Here is a 22,334-nt window from a genome sequence, read left to right as displayed (position 1 = left end):
TTCTCTTTTCTGCCCAAGGAGCTCCTCCTACACACACACACACACACACACACACACACACAGTTTTTATTTAAGAAACGTCCTGAGAAGGAGAAGTACAGTGGAGAGGGAGTCTCACAGGCATGCTTGCAAGCCTCAAAGACTTGCTTGCAAGTCTCAAAGCCTTGGTGGCACTGCAGTCCCTGGGGAATTCCCTTTAAAGTCTCCTCACGCCTCTCATAGGCAAGAGCTGCCTCTGCTGCCACTGCCTGTGCCAGTGCAGAGTGAGATGGCACGCTGCCACGGGGCGACCATAACCTCTCTGGTCTTCCCCTTACGAGCCCTTGCTGTTGGGATGAGAGAGGTCATTTTCCAGAGTCCTAGAGTGTCCACTGATCCAAAGAGCATGGGTACCAACTAAAACCTCCCTAGATAGATGAAACTGAAGGCCTGAGAGGGGCACGAAGAAGGGCAGTGTGGGTTTAGCTGTCCCCTGACAGGGGCATGGCATGGGATGGGCTCAGCCCTGGATAGAGAACCTCTGCCTACCCTGCCCTCTGTTCTGAGTGCGTCGGAGCCTGTCCCCTTGACTCGAGGTGTTTTGCTCAGCCTGTTTGTACAAAGGGGCAAAGCCCCCTAGATATATGCCACATAGATGTTGGAGGCGAGGACCTCGGAGGCTAGGTCCTCAGAGGCTAGGTCCTCAGAGCTGCCTGCTTTGTGGGCGTGGCACTCACCTCTCGTCCTGTGGCCAGAGCTTACCTGGCTTTGAATTCATCCTAACCAGAAAGTAGCAGTTCTGCTTCTAATGTTGAGTTTTTCGTTTGCTTGTTTCTAGAGCAAATCATGGAGGAAAATAAAAAACATGGTGCACTGGTCTCCCTTTGTCATGTCCTTCAAGAAGAAGTACCCCTGGATCCAGCTGGCAGGACACGCAGGTAGCTGCAGCTCTCCCGGGACGTCTGGCTCTGGGGAGGTGACCAGCACATGTCGGGGGCGGCCCTGGATATTCCGGGAGTTCAAGGTTCCGAATAGAGATGCTTTCCAAGAGAAGGGCCCTAACACTGCCTTGAAAATGCACATGACAATCGCCCTCTCCATACTGCGTCACCCCTTCACAGATCACACACCTCTCCGCCTTCAGTCTCTGTCTCTTTCGATCTCTTTCTTTCAATCTTTCATTTTAACTCAATAAAACAAAATCATCCGTCTTTTTAGCTCGCCTGCCATTTGTCCCCCTGGACAAAGAGACAAAGCTAAGTGCTTCCCCAAGTGCCTGTTGTATGCTCCCCTCACCATGCTCCTCGGGGTAACAGCATGAATGCAGATACAGTGTCTGCCCCAGAGGAGACTCGTAGCTGGTGGGAGAGACGGCAGGTCACTCCACGAGTGTTAGACGGTGGGAGTGCTGGCTGCAGTGGCCAGGCCCTGGGCTAGCCATGAGGTCTCCAGGTGGCCCTCAGTGACAGGGCAGGGCATCTAGAGCTGTCTAGCCCACTAGCCATGGCCCTTTGTCATGCATCGTCCTTTGTAATGATGATCCATCCATCATCAGGGGGGTTTTCAGCGGCTGCCTGTGGACTTCAGGGCAGCACAAGGTCTGACGTTTTTTTATATCCTCGACTACGTTGGCCTAGCTCAAGGCAGGCCGATGGACACCCTTCCTCAGTACTTGCCTGAGGGTGTGGCTCAGAAGTGTGGGGTCCACACTTCTCTGCCGGTTTCCCTGTCCTGGCACTAAGTCCCATCTTATCAGGGCTTCTCCACTGAGAGTGGAGACACCTTCGTGGCTGGGAAGGGTCAATGGTGGGGTGGGAGGTAGGAATCACATAAAGGGGGGTGCATAGGTCCTGCCCAGACCTCTACTAGCCTTGCTCACCCTCCAGCTGTGAGCACTGCTCTGCTTCCAACTTCAGAGGAGGAGCCTGGGGTCTGGGAATTCAGGGAACCAGCCCAGAGTTGCCGTCTAGGTGTGGGGGAGACTGGGACTTGCCCCCACTCCCCTTAAAGGGCTTGTTCCGCCAGCAGAGACCTGGGCACATCCTGAGCCCTGTGCTTAGCCAACTCCACAGCATCCCGTGATTGAGGGGCGTGTGTGCCAGGGGGGAAAGGTCAGGGCGGGGAGGGCCCGGGCCAGAGACCCAGGGTCTCCTCCCACCTCGCTCCGCAGGGAGCTTCAAGGCGGCTGCCAACGGCAGGATCCTGAAGAAGCACTGTGAGTCGGAGCAGCGCTGCCTGGACAGGCTGATGGCCGACGTGCTGAAGCCCTTCGTGCCTGCCTACCACGGGGACGTGGTCAAGGATGGGGAGCGCTACAACCAGATGGACGACCTGCTGGCTGACTTCGACTCGCCGTGTGTGATGGACTGCAAGATGGGCGTCAGGTGAGCCAGGCTTCTGGGATGGGGCTGCCCACTCCTTGGCACCCAGCTGGCTGGCAGCAGTTACTGGGCAGGGCGGCGCTCAGGGATCCCAGGAGGCGGGGGCTTTCTGGGGGTCCCTGAGGCCTCGTGTGTGCGAGGATGGGCCAGAGGTCTGGGTGGACCCCACCCCGGTCATCTCGCATATGTGCGGAGGGGACAGGAAAGCTGGCTCTTCTCAGGACGACCTCTTTCCTTCTCCAGTGAGCCAGGGACCCAGGGGACCTGGAGGAGTGCGGAGCCTCCCCACGGAGAGGGCTGCCCATTTGGTCAGGCGGGATTGCTGGGGTGAGCAGTGGGGGCGGCTTCCTGTTGCATGGGTCACAAGGGGGGCACCTGGAGTAGAGGCTCCTCTTCTCCCATTCTCCCACTCCTGCCACCTGCCCCCATGCTGGTGAGTGGGAAGAAGGAACTGGTCAGTAGATTGTGTTGATATGCCAAAAGACTCAAGCCTGCCATAAGGGAGCAATGGAGAAGGAAGTCCAGGGGCACAAGAGGTCCTGACAACAGGCATCAGCTTGCTGCCTTCTGGATTGGGGCTGGTGGTGGCCCCAGCCTGGCAGCTGCATGTTCCCGGGTCAGGGGCAGGACATATGGCCAGATGGGTATGTGGGCAGCCTGTATGTGGAGTTGGGTCCCGCCACCTGACCCCAGACCCTGCCCAGACAGGAGACAGGAGGAGTGGGCTGGAGGAGACAGGGCGGTGAGCAGAGCCAAGAGGGCCTGAGACCTGGCTGCCGGCCCTTCTTTGCTAGTCAGGTTTTCCTCATCTCTCAGACTCTGAACATTTCATCTCAGGAGTCACCGAGTAGCTCCTTCTCCCCAGCAGGGCAGCGGGTGGGGAAGTCCCCGCAGGCCTCAGAGAGCCACCCAGCTGCAGGTGCCGAGAGGAGGCGGCCAGACGCCGGCTCCTCCATCCCGCCCGCTGCTCGCTGGGGAGACCAGGCTCCCAGCCGCAGAGCTCACAGCTGGAGCCTGTGTTTGCTTTGGATGGTTTAAGCAGTTTTACTTCTTAAAAGAGGAGATTGAGAAAGAGGAGTGTGTGTGAGAGTGTGTGTGCACGCGCGCGTGCGTGCAGGAGAGAAGCAGGCAAGCCGGTCAGTTTTCTTTCCCTCTTCATTCCTCCTGGGAGTTGTGTCATAAAATCAGACCCTGCAGGCTGGCTCACTGTGTCCCCTTGGCATTGCCCCGAGGGCGGGGACGAAGGGGTGGGTAAGTATAGGTCCCAGTCTTTGCTCTGGCACTGTCCCCAGCCTCCCAGCCTTCTCCTCCCTCCATCCAGGGGTCTCACCATCTCCAGCCCACCGGGGAGGAAACAGAACATCCCTCCAGCCACCACTTGGCCACTGCTCTTCTCCAGAGTCTTAATTTCTGTGCCTGGAAGGCACTCGCGTGATGCACTAGGAAGTACCTCTCAAGGGGAGACACATAAAAATTCTGATGGCTGTACAGTCAGACCACGGCCAAAATAAGCACACCCCGTGGGAAGAACGTGTGGCCAGTCAGTCCCAAAAGGCTGTGTGTGCCCGTCTGTTCCCTGGCAGGCTGTGGGGGACAGGAGCCACCCCCTCTCACCAGGGCTGCCCCCTCCCTCTGCCACCTGTCCCATTGCACACAGGGCTCTCGGGAGCCACCAGGAGGGCTGGGGCACAGTTAGCTCAGTCCTGGGCAGAGCTTGGAGACTGAGAGTGTGGGCAAGTGAGGGCCCGAGTGGAGGGAAAGGGAAAGGTCTCTCTCAAACCAGTCCCCCTCCAGCCCCACCTTCCCTGTCTCGTGGGTCCTGAGTGTGGAGGGCCCTTCTGTGCTCCGAGTGTTGAGGACCTCTTACAGCCATCCTGGCAGATGGGCCTCAGGCCAGTCTGGGGCAGAAGCCCTTTGCCACCAGAGGCTAAGGGACTCACCAGGGCCACGCAGCCAGACAAACACACCGCCCACCTCTGCCGCAGGCCTCTGACTGCCAGTCTAGCCTGGGCTGCAGCTTGGCCGTGCCCAGGGGCTCTGTGGTTGTCAGAGGGAGGAGGCTGGAGCTGGGGCCACCACAGACCCTGAATCCCCAGCAGGAGGGGCTCAGACTCATCACAGACTTGTCACTGTGATGGAAGGACGGATCAGCAGACTGAGCCTTAGCCGCGGTGGAGCCCAAGGAACGGGTGATGGAGGCAACTGTGGTGTCCTAACAAGGGGTGTTCTTGGGACCCCAGTTCCACAAGGACATCGGCCTGCTTTGCTCTAGGGAGTTTTCTTCGATTTAACCTGTAACTTTGTGTCTGGAGAATCAGGAGTGTCTTCCTGATGTTCGGGCCAGAGACTGGCAGGCAGAGACCGAGCTGCCTGTAGCACCTCTGCCCTTGTGGAAGCAGGTTAGAGAGGGTGGTGGGAATGGGTGGCTTTGGTGTGTCACCTGTTGGCTCGCCACGGGCCGGCTGCCTTCCTGAGAGGAGCCCTCCCTCTGCTTCATCTTGTGGCTTCGCCCCTTGCCTCTGCTCCTCCACGTGACATGGAGGCGTGACCCTCCTGCGGGGATGGGCTAGGTGGGCTGGGCCAGTGTCAGGACACCCTCAGTGGACCCCTGACCCCACCACCCGGCTCGTGACCCTTGTGGGCATTTGCCCAGCCCCTTTCTTCCCTGGAAGGTGAGCAACTCTGCCCAGATTGAACTGTGCAGGTCCCTTTTTGAAGAAAGCCCTGTGTGGAAAGGGATTTGACATTGAGGCTTGCTTCCTGTTTAAGGAGTTACTGAGAAATCTTTGCAGAAGTGCACCCATCCACCCGCCCTGCAGGCCCCTGCAGTGCACTCAGGAGCATTGGGATGGCAGCCCCTTCCACACCGCACACACAAATACACGCAAATACACACACGGGCCAGCACGACACAAGTCCACACAGAAGCCTCCTGCCCACAGCCTCTGCCCTGAAGCTCTCAGCATCACTGACCTGGCTCTGTACACAGTGGTGTTTGTGTGCATGGGCGTATGTATGTGTGCATGGTGTATGTATGCATGTGTGTGTGTGTAGAGGGCACAACCAAGGCAGACCACCTCCTATGGTCTTCATCATTCCCTGTGCTGTGCTTAGTCGCTCAGTCATGTCCCACTCTTTGCGACCCCATGGACTATTATAGCCCGCCAGGCTCCTCTGTCCATGGGATTCTCCAGGCAAGAATTCTGGAGTGGGTTGCCATGCCCTCCTGTAGGGGATCTTCCCAACCCAGGGATCAAACCCAGGTGTCCCACATTGCAGTGGATTCTTTACCGTCTGAGCCACCAGGGAAGCCCAAGAATACTAGAGTGGGCAGCCTATCCCTTCTCCAGAGGAATTTCCTGACCCAAGAATCAAACCAGGCTCTCCTGCATTGCAGTCAGATTCTTTACGGGCTGAGCTACCCAGGAAGCCCTCATCACTCTGGAAGGTCCTAATGACCAGACCCAAGTTCACACCCAAAGATTTGCTTCTTTCAAGAGTTGGTCCAGTGGTTCTGGAAACTTTTTAATAGATTTAGATTTGACTAGTGTTTTCTGGGTCCTGCACTGGCAGGTTGGAGGTGTGGTGGGTGGCTGTGGAGCAAAGTCCCCGGGGACAGACGGTGAATGGAGGCCGGGTTGGTTGTCACAGGCCACTGTGTGGGCAATGCCCACCCACACTGGCCTGGGGAGAAAACTTCCCTCTATTCAACTGACGCTGCAGATTTCTGTCTCAGGAAGGGTCACAGACAGCAGCTGAGCTCGTTGTGGGGGGTGATGGGGAGTTTGAAATAGGAGCAGGGAGGAGGGTGGGCGTCTGATGTGCAACAGTGGGGTGACTCACCCCATTGGCCCTGGGGGTCAGGGAGGCGGCCTGGGGCCAGGAATTCAGTGCCAGGCTGCCCAGAGTCTGTACCGTCCCTGCTTCTGCTATGTCCGCTGGTTTCTAGGGGACCCCTGCCAGTTGGGCCTGCAGGCTTCATCCCCGCCCCGCCCCCGACACCTGTGCAGAGGGCGCGGTGGTGAAACAGTTTGCTTAACTGTGTCTTCTCAAGGCCTGGTGTCTGAGAGGCAGGAAGAACCCAACATGTCTCTTCTGTAGCAAAACGGAGCCCCGAGGCTCCCCTCTCCTCCCCACCATCATGCTTCTCCCTCCAGCACTGTAGCTCCTTCGGAGACCGCCTTCTGGCCTGGCCTTTTTACTCAAGAAGGTGTTCCCTCTTCAGAGAGAGGCCTCAGGATCACCAGGGAAATGGACAGGGTAGAGGGACAGAACATGCTCCCAGACCCATACAGTTTCTGGCTTCCAGAGCCCTCGCTTCTTGGGAGGGTCCCAGGCAGATGTGGGGGGTTGGGAAGCTGGGCTCTGAATGGACCTGCCTTCAGCCCCCTCCCCATCCTTACCCCAGCAGGACGAGCCTCCAAGCTGCCCTGCCTCCTCCTCCCCTGCTGGTCCTGTGAGCTTCCCCGAGAAGGAAGAGCCCCTTGGGCTTTGTCAGGCCTTCCCAGTGGTCCCGGAATGAAGTTGCCCCTGTTAGGCAAGGCTGCCCCGGTCTCTGTCAAGAGCCAACCCCAGCCCAACCCAACATGTGCCCGCCCTGGGTGAGCCTGGCTTGGCCAAGCTGACTGCAGCCCTTGGGCAAGGTGGCAGTGGGCCTTGGTCCAGCCGGCGGCCCTCATGTGGCCTCCCTTCCCTCCTAGGACCTACCTGGAGGAGGAGCTCACCAAGGCCCGGAAGAAGCCCAGCCTCCGGAAAGACATGTACCAGAAGATGATTGAGGTGGACCCAGAGGCCCCGACCGAGGAGGAGAAAGCCCAGCGGGCCGTGACCAAGCCACGGTACATGCAGTGGAGGGAAACCATCAGCTCCACGGCCACCCTGGGGTTCAGGATCGAGGGCATCAAGGTGAGGACGGCCAGGTGGGGCCTGAAGCTGCCTGAGCCGCCCAGCTCCTGGACGGGAAAGGACTGGGTCCTTGGATTCCACCAACATTCACCCCAGGGGTCCTTCAGAGACTGTAAGATTCCTCCCAGTATAGAGCCAGGGCACGGGCAGCCAGCGTTTGGGGAAACTGGCCTTCTCCTTGGTCTGAGGTGGGGTGGCCATGGAGGGAGCTGGGGCCTCGGAGCAGGGGTGCCTTCTAGCTCTGCCCAGCAGTAAGCGCTCTGCCAATGACCCTGCCTTCAGTCCAGACCATGCCTGGCATTGAGTACCCACACAGCAGGGCCCTGCCTGGATGCCAGGGCTGGGACCTGGCTCATTCTGCCCAGGGTCCCAGAATGAGGACTTTCAGTGAGATGCAGGCAAGGGAGGGAGCCCGCTAGCTGCTTTGACATCCGAGTCGTCTGCCCAGGTGGGCAGGACTAGGCACTGCTCTGTCCGGGTCACCAAACAGCTCTGGGGAGCCTGCACTGAGGCCACCCCTCAACTTCCAGGCCACCTCATTCTCCTTTCTTTCCCCTTCACTCATTTGAGTAGGGCCTGAGAATGCGCTCCCCAGAGCCAGGCTCCCAGACGCCGCCTTTGCTGTCGGATCTGGGCGTCTGCTCAGACGTGCGTTTCGTCCCAAGCAGCATGGTGTGAGGTGCTGGCCCCTCGGTCTCAGGCAGCCATCCCTGTCAGTGGAGGACAGTTCCTGAGCATTCTTGGGTTTCTCTTCTCTGTCCATTCTTGGCTCATGTTGGCCGGCCCTTGCCCAGAGTAGGGCATGACTCCCAAGCAAGTGAAGCCAGGGCAGCCTCCTTGCAGATGGCATTGGGTGGAAGTTTCTGCTGGGCAGTGGCCCCTGGGACAGCTGCTTTATGAGCTGAGAAAGCCACTTGCTCCTCCCCTGTCTTCTGAAATCAGTTGTTGCTGTTGTTATATGCACATCCTCTTCCTCTCAGCGCTCCTTTTCCTTTCTGGACCTGTCTGAAGCAGTCTGCTTTCCCCTTTACCTCTCTCTCCATCTCAAGCTGGATCTTCTGGTCTGTCTGTTGTCTAGCTGTGTGGGAGCAGCCCACAGCTTCTCGGGCTCTGAGAGAAGCCAGCTGCCTTCACCAGCTCTCCACCAGCCTCTCCCCTCCCTTAGTCCAGGAAAGGCCCCCCGCAGAGACCCTCTGTGGGGTGGGGAAGGCCCAGGCCACCGCTCTCTCCCTCTGCCCAGGGTTCTTACAGAGGCAGCCACAATGCTTTAAGCTCAACTCCTGGGGTGCACAGACCCATGTCTGGGGGCTCCTAGGAGAGCCATCCTTTCTCACTCTTTGATCTTAAAGAACAGATATCCTCATAAAGGTGCTAATTAAGCCTCACGTGTTGCCTGGTCTGCCTGGAACAGACATAGCACCAGGCTTAGGAAATGGACCCATTTCGTGTGCTGGGCGGGGCTGGGAGCCGGGTGGGCTGTTAAATCTCAGCTTTCAGGGAGCCTAAGTCAGAGACCTGAAATTACAAAGGGAATCTGAATGTGGGGCAAGGGGCTTCTCTCTCCTGTGGGGAGCAAGGGCGTCCCTGGGCAGCAGGGAGCTTCTGGCACCCAGGTTCCACGGTGCCGACACCCCGGGCCTCTATGGGCAGCAGAGGCCCGTGCAGCTCCCTCAGAGCCCCACTGCTCACACTCGGGACCCTCAGGATGGGCAGCTCTCACGGCCCTGCTCCCCCAGCTTGGCCCAGGTGCCCCTCAGGCTTCCAGGCCTCCCTGATGCCCTTCCTCTCTCTGAGACTCTGGTGCCACCCGCTGCCTCTCCTCAGCCAGGGCCCAGGTCAGGCGCCCCTCTGCTGTGCTGTCCCACTAACCGCCCCGTGCCTGGTCAGTCCAGCGCCTGCCTCCTGGTGCTGCATGCGGGCGCCTCACTGCCTGGGGGTCAATTTGGGGCTCCTGGCTCTGAAGCATGGGGTGGGGGAATGAGTGCAGTGCCCACCTGCGGGCTGTCTGCTGAACTGCCTCCCGGGTGGGTGTCATTCTTTTCAGAAAGAAGACGGCTCTGTGAACCGGGACTTCAAGAAGACCAAAACGAGGGAGCAGGTGATTGAGGCCTTCAGAGAATTCACTAAAGGAAACCCAAACATCCTGGTGAGTCGGGTGCCCCTGGCAAAGGGGGCTGGGCCCTCTCTGGGGGTGCTTGCCCAGCCCAAGACTGAGCAGTGGTACCCATGCAGAAAACCATGGCCCCGAAATTCTGCTTGGAAGGTGAGAGGGAGATGCTGTGGTTGTCAGCCTGTCAGTGGGTGAACATGTGCTTGTTTTTTCCTTTCGTCAGAAACTCAGCTCCCCAGAACGTCTCCATCCCCTTCAGAGCAGCCCTTTCCAGAACTGTATTCCTCTAGCACCACCCCCCCCACCCCCCACCCCCCCCCCCCCCCCCGCCTGCCAGGTATTACACCAAGTGCTCACCAAACCTCCAGAGCAGCCGCCTGCAGCGGCTCAGCATCCTTGTCCCCATTTTACAGATGAGGAGACTGAGTGGTCAAGGGCACACAGCAAGGAAAGCAGGGGAGCTGGGGCTCACACCCAGGGGCCTGGCAGCCTGCTGGTCTCTGCACTTCTAGGCCTGGCCAGCCCTCCACTAGGCTGAGACTGAGGGAGGGAAGTGTGCGGGGGACAGAAGGTGAGATGTCACATCACCCTCCCCAGCAAGAACTGACAGGCTCTCTGAGCCTGGAGGTGTGGGTGGCATAAGTTCGTGACAGATGACTTCATTTGCTGTAGGCAGGCTGGACAGATGCTCTGAGCACTGGGATCATGTGAGGTAGGGCGTGTTGAGCCCCCACACCCCGAGGACAGGGCACCCTGTGACAATCAGGGCCTTGACTACACCAGGGAGGTGGGCCCTGGAGCCCTCCTGAGAGGCACCTTCTCCTGCATGGGCTTGCCAGGACTGCTGAGCAGGAGGGCTGGACCCAGACAGCCCTTCTCCAAGGAGACTCAGCACTGGCTGGTACTGGGCAGTCTCCCTCCCGCCTTTTCCAGCCGAGAGACTTCAGTCTGTGGTAAGAGCTAGGCTTCAGTCATGGGACAGATGCCCCAGCTCAGCAGAGCTGCTTCAGAGTGCACGGTGCCCGCGCCTGGACAAGAGGGGTTTATTCCTGGCGCTGAGCCCCAGGCTGGCGCTGCTGCACATGGGCGTCGAGGGGACCCTGTGTGTTTGTGTGTGACGGGCTTCCCTCCTTGCAGCCCCCCGGGAGGGTGGATGCCCCAGGGCCAACACAGCTCTGCGGAGAAGCCACTGGCAGAGAGATTTGTGGCTTTGGCTCTTTTATGCTGTTCTTTTCAAAAGTTCAGGGCAGTGAAGTTTGTGTCAGGAAGTTCGCACCATGGCAACCGGGCCCCTGGGTGCTGCCTCCACACTGCTGGCATTCCAGAATAGACTTAACCCCTGTGCGAGGGGCTCCTGGACTGACTCCCCTCCACCCCAGCACCTCCTGTCACGAAGCAGTGTGGAGTAGAGGGAGCGTGGGACCAGGGCCTCAGCTGCCATGCCTTCATGGGTCTCAGTTTCTTCATTTCTAGATGAGGAGCTTGAAATTATCAGAGTGCTAGGACCCTCTCATGGTGACAGTCAGTGACTTTTAACAAGGTAAATGACACCTAACCCCACCACACCACCCCCCCCCCCGATATATTTAAAAATCCGGGCATCTTTCTGTTCCCAGATTGCCTACCGGGACCGGCTGAAGGACATCCGGGCCACCCTGGAAATCTCTCCCTTCTTCAAGTGCCATGAGGTAGGTGTCAGGCGTTTGTCCTCAGGGGTGGAGACCTGTGCTCTGTGTGGTGGCCCATGACTTTGGGGCGCCTTCCTGAGTTGTGGGCCTGTCCCCCACGCTAACAGACCTGCTCCCGAAGCCCGAGGGCCATCCTTAGGCTGACTGCAGCCGGGTCAGGCCCCTCACTCCATCCGGGAACCACACTGCAGCCATCTGCCAGGCTCCCCGGACGGCCACGGGGGCTGTGAGCTGTGGTCCTGTCACCCTCTCCTCCCTCTCCCTCCCGACCACGGGGGCTCCTCCGTTCTGAGTGGCTGTGGCAGGACTTGTGTCTCCTACGCCCGAGGGTCTCTGAGCTGCTGGAGTAGCCAAGAAGCCCTCCATCACCACTCCAAGATCCTCAGGAAGGGCAGGCAGATCTCAGGGTACCACTCTGGAGCAGGGCTCCTGCTTTCCTCTGCAGGCAGAGGGCAGCACGCAGGGAGCCTGAGAGAGAGAGAATTTGGGGATTGACAGCAGTACCCGGAGGGGTTCGTAAGACCCTGACTTGCTGGGGAGCCCAGGCCCACGTACGAGCATGCACACACGCACACACACACACACACACAGGGTCTACCATCCTGGACATTCCTCCCTGGCTCTGTTCACACTGTGGGTGGTCTTGTTCTGGATCCCATGTACTCTGCCCTGGGCGTGGCCACCCTCCTGGGCTCTGCTGCCCAGGAGAGAATGGGGGAATGGAGCCGTGGGCTCTGGGCCTCACCTGAGTGCAGCTCTGCCCACTTCACACTGAGGTCTCCGGCTTTCCCGAGCCTGGTCTGCAGCAGGGTGAGGTCAGGGTAGGGCCTGGCCCTTCCCAGCCTCATCCCCTTTCTCCCCTCCAGGTCATCGGCAGCTCCCTCCTCTTCATCCACGACAAGAAGGAACAGGCCAAGGTGTGGATGATCGACTTTGGGAAAACCACGCCCCTGCCTGAGGGCCAGACCCTGCAGCACGACGTCCCATGGCAGGAAGGGAACCGGGAGGACGGTTATCTCTCGGGCCTGAACAACCTCATTGACATCCTGACGGAAATGTGCCCCAGTGCCCCGCTCGCCTGAGGCCACCCTCTGCCCCACCTCACCACCGCCCTGGCCTCTTCTCCCCCTTGCTTTTCTTCTCCTTCTGAATTTTCCCTTCACTCCCCAACTGGGTGCAAGCCCCAGAACTGACCCTCCCGATCGATCGGCACTACAGGACACTTTGTAGAAGGGATGAGATTTTCTAGTTACTTCCTAATTGAAGGGCCCGAAGCCGGGGTTTCCACTTTCTTTGTCAGTAGGATCTCCTACTAGCAGAGAAATACCCAAACCCAGGCTTGGCCACCTGCTGGGAGGCCAGTAGGGTTTAGAGCTGGGGGGAGGCTCAGGCAGCCATGGAGTTCCTGGCTCCAGAGGGGACCCTAACAGAAGAGCACCCCAGCCTCTGGGCAGGTTACCTGTGGGGGCCTGCTGCCCCCTGGTGGCTGGTGCCGGTGATGGCACTGTTAGGTGGGGCCCGCTTCTGCCTTACCCTTTGGGGATGGGCTGACTGTTGCTCTGGACGTGGGGGCCTGCTGCCAGGCTTTCTGGTATTTGGGGCACAAAACCATGTCGGCCATGAGTAAAAGACTCTGCTTATCAGCCGAGGGACTCCCAGAGATGCCCTGGTGGCCTTTGTAGGTCTGCCAAAGCAGGGACCCCTCCCATTGGGTATTGAAACACCCCAGCACTGGGATAGACCCAGGATCCAAAAGTCCCAGATCCAACTTGACTGTGCTCTTGACATTGAGCTTCCTGGGAGGGCACAGGCAGGAGCTTTGTTCTTCCTTCTGTGGTCTTGGCATGAATTCAGGGGGACACTCTGCAAACCTGAGCTTTCAGAGATGTCCTCTGACCCCCAGGGCCTTCCACCTGTGCCTCCCACTCCCCTCCTTACTTTGAGCAGTCCTGAGGGCTGGATGGCAGCGGGCCAGAGCCCAGGCAGCCCCAAGGGAAGAAAGAACCTGCAGAGGACGCTCCTGTCCTCTCACCTCCCCACTTCCTAGTGCCAGCTGGTCCCCCTGATGCACACCCAGGGCTCTCACGAAACCCAGAGTGTCCATCAGTTAGGGGGCAGAGCCTCAGGCCAGCGCTGAGCAAGGAGGAAGCAGGACATTGGCTCACTGGCATAATTTTCCCCCTGAAATAGCAGCCTGGAGGGCTTAGACCAATTTCCCAAATGCGCTGTGGGCAGCTTCCAGAATATGTGGAAGATGCCAGGCATCTCTTCCTGGGGTTACTAGGTTGTTTGAAGATTCATAGGGAACCACTTGTAAGCCTTATTTTAGTTGTAAAACAAGTAGATCTGTATTATTGAGAAGGATGTAAATCTTGCATGACTTTTAAAGAACAAAACTCCAGCTCTGCGGCCGTTTCGTGCTGTGGCCCAGGTGCTGCTGCAGGAGGTTGGACCCATGGCTCTGCAGGGAGATGCTCCAGGGACACATGGAGTGGATGTGTCCCCAGGTGTGTGTGCCTGGAGGACCAGTCCACAGGGAGGGCTTCCTGGGCTGCCCGCCATCACCCCAGGGTCTCTGGGGGAACTGTCAACTTGCCCACGTGACTTACGTTTCCCTTTCCATCCTGAGTGAGTGACAGTTGGTGGGGGCGGAGGGTGGGACACACGAGGATGTGTAAGTACAGATTTTAAAAAAGGAAATCACTTTTCAACTTCCTGGCTCTTGTTCAAAACAGCAGTGAGCTCCCGTGTGGGCTGACTTGCTAAAGGTCACACCCCCGCCCGGCTGAGCACTAGAGAGCTCGTGACACCACCTGACCCTAGAAGCCAGAAGCACCAAAGTCAGCTCGGGGTCTGGGAGCTGTGGTCAGCTGGGTCAGAAGGGACCCCAGGGGTCTCTGCTGCAACTGTCTGGGGGGGTCTGGGACATCATGAATTCAGATGTAAAGCCCCACTAGGGGCTGGTCGGGTTACCCTCATTCTATCTATGAAAAAAAGTTTGCTAAAGCAAAATAATGCTATGAACAAAAACTACAGGGGACCAGCCTAACCAATTGAAGAGAACAAACTTTCCAAGCACTTTAAGCAGACGCCAGTTGTTTGCAAACAGTGTGCTAATATACAAGTGATTTGTTCATTAAAGGTGCCCCAGAGGGCCTCCCCTTGGCAATTCTTTGCTTTGGGTGACAAGTGTATACCTGAATGGTAGAAAGTGGTATCTCTGTGGGGTTATTCTATTACTTAGGGGTTTGAGGGGTTTGTATTTCCTGTGCTACTTCTCCTGCACACCTCCTCTCTCGCACCCCATTCCCCCCGCTGTCCCCCACTCCTCCGTTGTCCAAGCGGGCTGATGGATCCTGGAATGGGATTCAGGCAGTCTGGAAACCTCCCCCAGCCAGCCCGGTCCAGGTGGGGACCCCCTGGGCCCTGGCCCTGCAGGTGTCAGGAGGGAGGGCCGAGGTGTGCACACCTGCACACACGTGAGTGGGTGGCCCTGTGGGGCTCCTGGGGTTCAGCACTGCTCAGCAGTGGAGGGGGGTTCTCAACTGCTTGTCCCAAATGTGCTTTTAGTATCATGTAAGAGGTTTTTAAGTTATATTTATTTTGTGGGTTTTTCAATTGCACAAAACACTAAGTCTGAGAGGCCGGATGCTATTTCTCCTTTAAAGCTCTGCCTTCTTTCTGAACGTCTTTTCCCACCCAGTGGAAAGAGCCCGGATGTAGCCTTGGCCACTGCCCCCCTCCCCTCCTCACTCCCCATGGACTCTTTCCACCGCTAGCTGTATTTAGCTTTGAGTTTCTCTGCGTCTGGCCAACCCCCATGTGTATATAACCCAGGCCCTTGCTTGGGAAGAAGCAAGGTGCTCACCCCCTGCCAGTGCCTTTTTCTGGAGAAGAAGACTCCCCCGGGTGTTCTCCTTCCCTCTGCACCCCTCTCCTCGCCACACCTTTGGAGAAAACTGAGCTGTTACAGACCCCTGCAGCGTGCCTGTCAAACAGACTTTACACGCCCTGTACCTTCGTGAATAAAGGCCCTGGAGACCATGGTGCTGGGCGCCATCTGTGTGCTGTCCTTCCCACCCCACGTCCTTGAGGGGTGTCTGGGGGCGGGGGCAAGGGTATCTTTGTAAGTTGGAGGATCCAGTGGGGCTATGATAACTCCCAGGTGTGTGGGTCAGATTGGGTAATATTTTAATCGGCAAAGGGTTTTAAACACTTTTCAAAACTCTTTTCTACTCTTCCCATGAAAACTTCACATAGTATCTCAGGGACGAAGCCACAGTCTGCTCCCCCCTGGAGCTGGCAGAGCTGCCAGCAGCCTTTGCTTATGCAGCCTGGCTCTGGGTGCTCACGTCTCTAGTCCCCTTGGATCCCGGTATCGGCTCCATGAGTAAAGCTGTATAGTCTACCAGTGGGGAAACTGAGGCTTAGAACAAACACCTTGTCCTGGGTAATAAGTGGGAAGCAGGGATTCAGATCCAGAATTTGCCTGTTTTCAAAACCAATTCTGTCTTCTCCCTCCCTGGGAGGACATCTGGAGGGCAGAGAGCTTGTCTTGTCTTTGCCATGCATCCCAGGCACTGAGCACCAAGCCTGGCACATAACAGCCGCCCAGCGAGGGTTTGGTGGGCTAATGCACGGCCGTGGGGCTGGGTTGGCCGAGGAAGACCACTGAGAGCAGGAGCCCTGGCAGCATATCAAGGATTCGCCTTGCCCTTCCCTTCAGGCCTCTCCCAGCTCTAGATTGCTGGCGGCTTCATTTGCAGAACCCAGCGTTCTGTATCCAGGGGGCTGGTTCATCCTTATCATTTTGAAAAATTACAGGACAAAAGCACAAAACAGCCACAGTGCCTTTGCACCTTCTGTCCCTCCTGGCTGGACTGCTCTCCCCAGGTTATCCCGTGGTAACTGTGCTCATTCTCACGCCTGTATCTCATTCCTGTCCCTGCCCCACACTAGCTCTGTGGGCTCCAACCAGATTCATCCCAACTGCTTCCTGCCCTTTCTTTCCTCTCAGCCCAGAGCCCTGGGACGTGCCCATGTGCCTGTGTAACCCTGAAGTCTGGGGAATTTAACAGTCCCCCTTCCCGTGGTACAAACCTTTCCCCAGTGGGAGACAAGAACAGGTCACTAGGTCCCTGCACCTTCACCACACACCCACCTGCCTGATGGATGCAGCTCCCCAAAGGTCCTATCAGATCAGACCAGCAGCTGGTCTTCATTCTGACAAAGAAGCTTCATTGGAGAAAACTGAGCTGTTACAGACCCCCGCAGCGTGCCTGTCAAACAGACCTTAAACGCCCTGTTGCCTTCCTGAATAAAGGCTCTGGAGACCATGGTGCTGGGCGCCATCTGTGTGCTGTCCTTCCCACCCCACGTCCTTGAAGGGTGTCTGGGGGCGGGGGCAAGGGTATCTTTGTAAGTTGGAGGATCCGGTGGGGCTTCATGCTGATAAAGAAGCAGGAAACAAGCCTCCTCCTCAGGCTTTGCTCCCTGGGGAACCTCAGCAGAGATAACCATCCTTTAGCTCTTGGCTCCCATGTTGACTCCTTGGAAAAGTCTCTGAACCCCTGGCTAAAGTGAGTGCACCCCAGCTACACTCATCTCCCACATGCTGCTCAGTGTTTCCAAACCATCTACAGGACTTGGGGTCTGTCTCCTCCATTCCGAGAGCAGAGACTTGACCTTTTAACTACAGTTTTCCACATTTTGCAGTGCCAGACACAGGGCAGGCGCTCAGGCAGTGTTGATGGGGTCCCTGAGCACCCCCAGTGACCATGGCTTTCGGGCACACAGATGCCCCTTCTTAGGCAGGAGCAGAGCTGCTCCCAACCGGCATGGATTACTTGGCCTCCATCCAGTGCCGCCTTCTTGTCTGCGCCTCTTTCAGCCATCTGTTCTGAGTGTCTTTCTCTAGACCTTGCCATTGCCAATAATTGCTCAGTAGAGGCACTCATGGAGAGTACTCCAGTATTCTTGCCTGGGAAGTCCCAGGGACAGAGGAGCCTGGCTGGCTCTAGTCCATGGGGTCGCAAAGAGTCAGACATGACTGAGAGACTAAAGAACAACAACAAGGCTCACGACAGTGCTTTCTGGGATGGGTGAGTGTCACTCCCTCTCCTCACCATCATCACCCCTGCCCCCGCCAGGCTTTGTGATCGCTCCCAACCCATGTGCAGCTCCTGTGGCCATGAAACCCTGGCCTCGTATCCGCCTGGTTTCCCTGCTCAGCCTCCTATGTCTCCAGCACAGACTGATGGAGACATCGCTACAACCCACCAAAGGTGCCGTCTCTACACCCTGCCTGGGACCTGGGCCACCCACTCGACCGGGGCTCCTCTCCAGCTGTGCAGTCAGGGCACCAGGAGCATCCAGGCCTTCTCAGCTTCCGCACTCCTCACCCTGCTAACCTGGAGTGGACCCTACATGTCCCCTAGAGGCTCGGGCCACAGAGAAAGGACCAGACCCCAGGCCATGGGGACACAGAGGAGCATGGGTACCACCAGGGCACACGTGCCCCTGAATGGGGAATAGCCATCCTCTGGCTTACTTAATGGGATCTTGGGTCTTTCTGCCTGCTTCAGACAAACTGCAGTGGCCAAGGTGGCCCGTCAAACCCTGCCTGCCCTGGGGAGGGAGAGTCAGCACGTGAACCAGTAGAGCTCAGGGACCCTGCTGCCTACAGGCCACACACTTCGTAGGTGGAGACAGGATGGGCCGGCGGGGGATGGGGGCAGGGTGTGGCGGAATCACTCCGGTGTGGCTCCACTGCCTCAGAAGGGTTTGACCTTAACGCAGCAGGTAAGTGCAGACCCTTCCAGAACTAAGTCACATCACGTACCTCGGCCAATCACAGGGGCCTGCCCCTGCTCACCTTCCACCCACGCTCCACTCCACCGGAACAAAGCGGGAGAGCCCTGGGCACAGACATGGCCTGGTGGGCAAGCTGATACCACCACCCCACCCTGAGGTTCTGCTTCCTAAGGGTGACCAGCTGTCGGGGACCTGTGTTGTGGGGAACTGGAAGGTCAGTCACCCTGCCGCTTCCCAGAACCACTTGTTGTACCAGCTGCCTTGGCAGGCTTCCCTGAAACATGGACGCCAAGGTAAAGGCTGATGTGCTAACACTTCATTGGGAAGAGCAGTCCCTGGGGGCAAAGGTGAGGGGTGGGGTAATCGAGGCAGGGATAAGGGCAACATGAACAGGAGGGAAGCTTACAGAGAGGCCTTCATGCTAGGGTCTGTGGTCGGTCCTACGGGGCAGGGAGGAATGGACATTCCCACTGGTTATCTGTGTGCATCTCTGGGGTGACACTCCAGCTCCTTCAACAACCTGAGCACAGGTGCCTGTGCTGGGTCAGTGCTGGGTGGGGGTGGGGGGTGGGGGGACAATGTGCCTCCTGGACTGTGGGGGGCAACAGAGGGCTTTGCCGGGTTGCTCTGGTTTCTGGGGTGCTGTGGGAACTAAGTCTGGTGAGGAGCTTTTTTTTCCATAAATTATACCAACAGGGCAGCTCCCATCTGACACTCCTCTCTTCTGCCTCTTGCATTTCCCTGACTGAGGGACACCCCACACTCAACTGGGTAGGACACTGGACACATCAAACCACCCTGCCGGTGTGCCAGGCCTGGGGAGGTGAGAGGGGTCGAGAAGAACAGAGCTCTCTGAGAGTCTACAGAGGGCCAGCTGGAGAGTTTTCGGCTGTCTGGACAACATGGAGGCTGTCTCTGCCCCAGGGATGAGCAGGAAACCTCCTTGAGATAGTATGAGGCCCAGCGGTTAGGGGAAGTTCTTGGGCGGTGTGGGCGGAAGGTACAGGGAGCCCCTTACCTGCCCCCTAAGCAGATGTGGCCTGCTCAGCCAAGGGACCTCTCTTCCCACATTTGACATGGCCCCGAGGTCTCCCCAGGAATGTCACTGAAATCAAGGGAGTCATGTGGCTTAACACAGAGGTCTTTCACCTTTTGAGGGTCATGGATGCCGGAGATAATCTAGAGCAGTAGTCCCTAACCTTTTTGGCACCAGGGACCAGTTTTCATGGAAGACAATTCTTCCAGGGACTTGGGGTGGGATTGAATTGGGGGTGGGGGGTGTATGTTTCAGGATGATTCAAGTGCATTGCATTTAGTGTGCACTTTAATGCCACCACCAATCTAATACCTCCTGACCTGACAGGAGGTAAGGGTCTATGGCCCAGAGGATGGGGACCCCTGATCTAGAGGGAGCTATGAACCCTCTTCTCAGAAAAACGTCCATGAGCACACGCACAGACAAATTTATATATGAATGCAGGGACTTCTAGACACTCCACAAAGCCCCTTGAAAAATTCCCAGATAGTATATGGGCCCTGGCTTAAGAACTCTTGGATTGTAATTGCCCTTCCCAACAAAACATTATGGACATGTGCCCCACCCATCCCCTCACTGCAAGGACGTCTCTGCATGGGAGACTTGCCCGGCCTCTGCACCCCCTCCATCCTCTCCCTTAGCCATGCGACCTTCTAAACAGGCACCATCTTAGAACTGCAGTCCATCTGTCTTTAAGCAGAGCTTTATGGGAAACAGCCATGCCTGTTCCTTCATGTACTGCATATGGCAGCTTTCGTACTAAACAGCAGAGTTGAGTAGTTGCCAGAGACTGAACAGCTGCAAAACCTAAAATATTTACTATCTGGCCCTTCACCAAAATGTCCTCCAACCCCTGCGGTGACCGCTGATGAAAAATTGCTACCTGTCAGGCACCACATCAGGTGACTTAAGGCTACAGAAAAACTTATAAAACTTCACAAAATGGGCTTTGTTAATCCCACTTTGTACACAAGAAACACAGAGAGGGTGAATAACTTAACTAAGGTCACGCAGCTGAATCAGTCTTTGAACCAAAGCTCGAGATCTTTCCATGACCCTACATGACCGAGCCTCCCAAGCAGCCACGTTTGTCCCCACACTGGCTGCATCACAGGATTGCTGGGATGGCTTGTTGTCAAGCCGTAAGTCCTGGTTTCGGTGACTATAAACCTGACCAGGCCCTGGGGATGTTCATCCCAAGCATGGCTTCTCCTAGGGGTGGGTGCTGAGCTGCAGAGGCCCCAAGACCAAGAGGCTGCCCCTGGTCTCCAGCCAGCCTTGGGGGGTTGGGCGGGGGCGACCCTGGATCAGAAGCTGTCTGATGAGGCACTGTTTGTTCTGGACTCTGAGTGACCCTTCAGGGAAGTGCGGCCTGCGCAGCACCGTGACGCCACTGCTCGCCCCACCCCAGCCCAGCAGCCTGTGCAGAGCCAAGCGCATGTGCTGGCTCACGGGGGGCCTTTCCACAGGAAAACAGAAAATGCATCCTAACTTTTGAAAACACCAGGAAACCGCTCACGCGTCATTTTTCTCTCTTTACTGTGATGGCATTGGCCGGCTCCTGGCTTCAGCGGGACACACGGAGGCCTGAGATGACAAATTCAGCAGAGAAGTCAGGGAGGGAGTGGAAAGTGCTGAGAAGAGGGCTTTCACTCTTCAGCAAAAGGTGAGGGCTTAAGGTTATCTTTTTCTAATGAGAAAATAACTAGTTTGATATAATACTAACAACAATAATAACCTAAGAAAGGGAAGGGCTTTCCTGGGTAGGTGCCTGTCTCAAAATGTAACCCAAAGGCATACACTGGGCGGCTTCAACAACAGGGATTTTTCCAAGTTCTGGAAGTCCTGGATGAAGGTCTGGCGGGGACTGGGTTCTGGGGTGAGCTCTCTTCTTGGCTTGCAGACAGCTTCCTTCTCTCTATGCCCTCACCCGAGCAGCGGGTGGGGAGGAGTCAGCTCTTGTGTCTCTTCCTCATCTTCTAAGGTCACCAACCCTATCTAATGAGGTCCCCACCATTATGACCTCACATAACCTTTATCAGGCCCTCACAGGCCCCATTTCCAAATACAGTCACACTGGGGGTTAGGGCTTCAGCATATAAATGGGGTGGGGTGGGGGTGTTGTGGGAGGGGGTGTGGGGGTTGGGAACACACAAACATTCAATCCATAACAGAGCCCCTGTGCTACCTAATACCTAGGGCTAGTTCCACCTCCACCTTCCGGTCCCGAACCTTCCAAACTCGTGAATGAATAAAGCAGTTTGAAGGGTAGGGATGGGTCATGCAATGCTAATTTCTGTGGTTTGCAATGTGGCAACATGTATTTGGGTTATTTTAAAAATAGTTTCTGCAAATCATGGACAACCAGTATCTTACTGAGACAATTTGCTGTTGACAGCAGCCCTGTTTTATTTCAATGGGAGAAAATGCCCAAGTTTAGTCATGCTTTAGAGAACACGTGCTGGAGTGAAATCAAGACTGCAGCCTACAGAGGCTGCTGAAGTAGAGAGCAGTCAGAGGAGGGTGCCCCCTTCTGGACAGACATGTGCATTACAATGTACAGGAAGAAATGGAAGATGATGGAAGATGGGTCAGTCAGTTCAGTCACTCAGTCGTGTCCGACTCTTTGCGACCCCATGAACCGCGGCACGCCAGGCCTCCCTGTCCATCAGCAATTCCCAGAGTTTACCCAAACTCGTGTCCATTGAGTCGGTGATGCCGTCCAGCCAACTCATCCTCTGTTGCCCCCTTCTCCTCCTGCCCTCAATCTTTCCCAGCATCAGGGTCTTTTCCAGTGAGTCAGTTCTTCCCATTAGTTGGCCAAAGTATTGGAGTTTCAGCTTCAACATCAGTCCCTCTAATGAACACCCAGGACTGATCTCCTTTAGGATGGACTGGTTGATCTCCTTGCAGTCCAAGGGACTCTCAAGGGTCTTCTCCAACACCACAGTTCAAAAGCATCAATTCTTCGATGCTCAGCTTTCTTTATAGTCCAACTCTCACATCCATACATGACTGCTGGAGCCCGGGGTGGGGGTGGGGGGAACATTTGGGGACGGGACGGGGAGAAGGGTGTGCCCAGGCACACTTCTGGTGCTGTGTGTGGACTTTCTCCCATTGACCAGAGGCTTTTATGCCAGGGCGTGATGAGATCACATTTGTAGTGGTAGATGGCTCTGGCTGCCTGTGCCCTGGGGGTGAGTGGAGGGGACAGATGAGGTGAGGGGACTCGTTAGGAGGTTAGGATAAGCCAGAGGGTCCTGAAAAGAGGTGGAGACCATGGACTGAAGAATGTGAGAGGCATAGTGTGGGTGCCCATGCACACATGGCTGTGGGAGGGCTGGGCTGGGGTGCCCAAGGGTGACCAGCTGGTAGACTGGGGCAGGGGAAAGGCAGGAGGAAAAGCAGGACTAGGGGTGGGC

At 56.9% G+C, this 22,334-nt stretch overlaps 1 protein-coding gene across 1 annotated transcript in view; it reads left to right on the top strand.

The window, feature by feature from the left end:
• The window catches only part of ITPKB (inositol-trisphosphate 3-kinase B), a 105,092-nt gene extending 89,983 nt beyond the window's left edge, over positions 1-15,109 (top strand). The window contains exons 3-8 of the mRNA XM_070768061.1: positions 818-917; positions 2,150-2,363; positions 7,061-7,265; positions 9,310-9,411; positions 10,992-11,063; positions 11,930-15,109. Coding sequence (XP_070624162.1) covers positions 818-917; positions 2,150-2,363; positions 7,061-7,265; positions 9,310-9,411; positions 10,992-11,063; positions 11,930-12,145 — 909 coding nt within the window. The 3' untranslated portion in view covers positions 12,146-15,109. The remainder of the gene's footprint in view (positions 1-817; positions 918-2,149; positions 2,364-7,060; positions 7,266-9,309; positions 9,412-10,991; positions 11,064-11,929) is intronic.
• Positions 15,110-22,334: the final 7,225 nt, after the last annotated feature.

The sequence above is a fragment of the Bos indicus genome, chromosome 16, assembly GCF_029378745.1.
Source record: "Bos indicus isolate NIAB-ARS_2022 breed Sahiwal x Tharparkar chromosome 16, NIAB-ARS_B.indTharparkar_mat_pri_1.0, whole genome shotgun sequence".
Classification (NCBI taxonomy): Eukaryota; Metazoa; Chordata; class Mammalia; order Artiodactyla; family Bovidae; genus Bos; species Bos indicus.
Note: the sequence above shows the minus strand (reverse complement) of the source record. Positions and strands in the feature narration are given on the sequence as shown.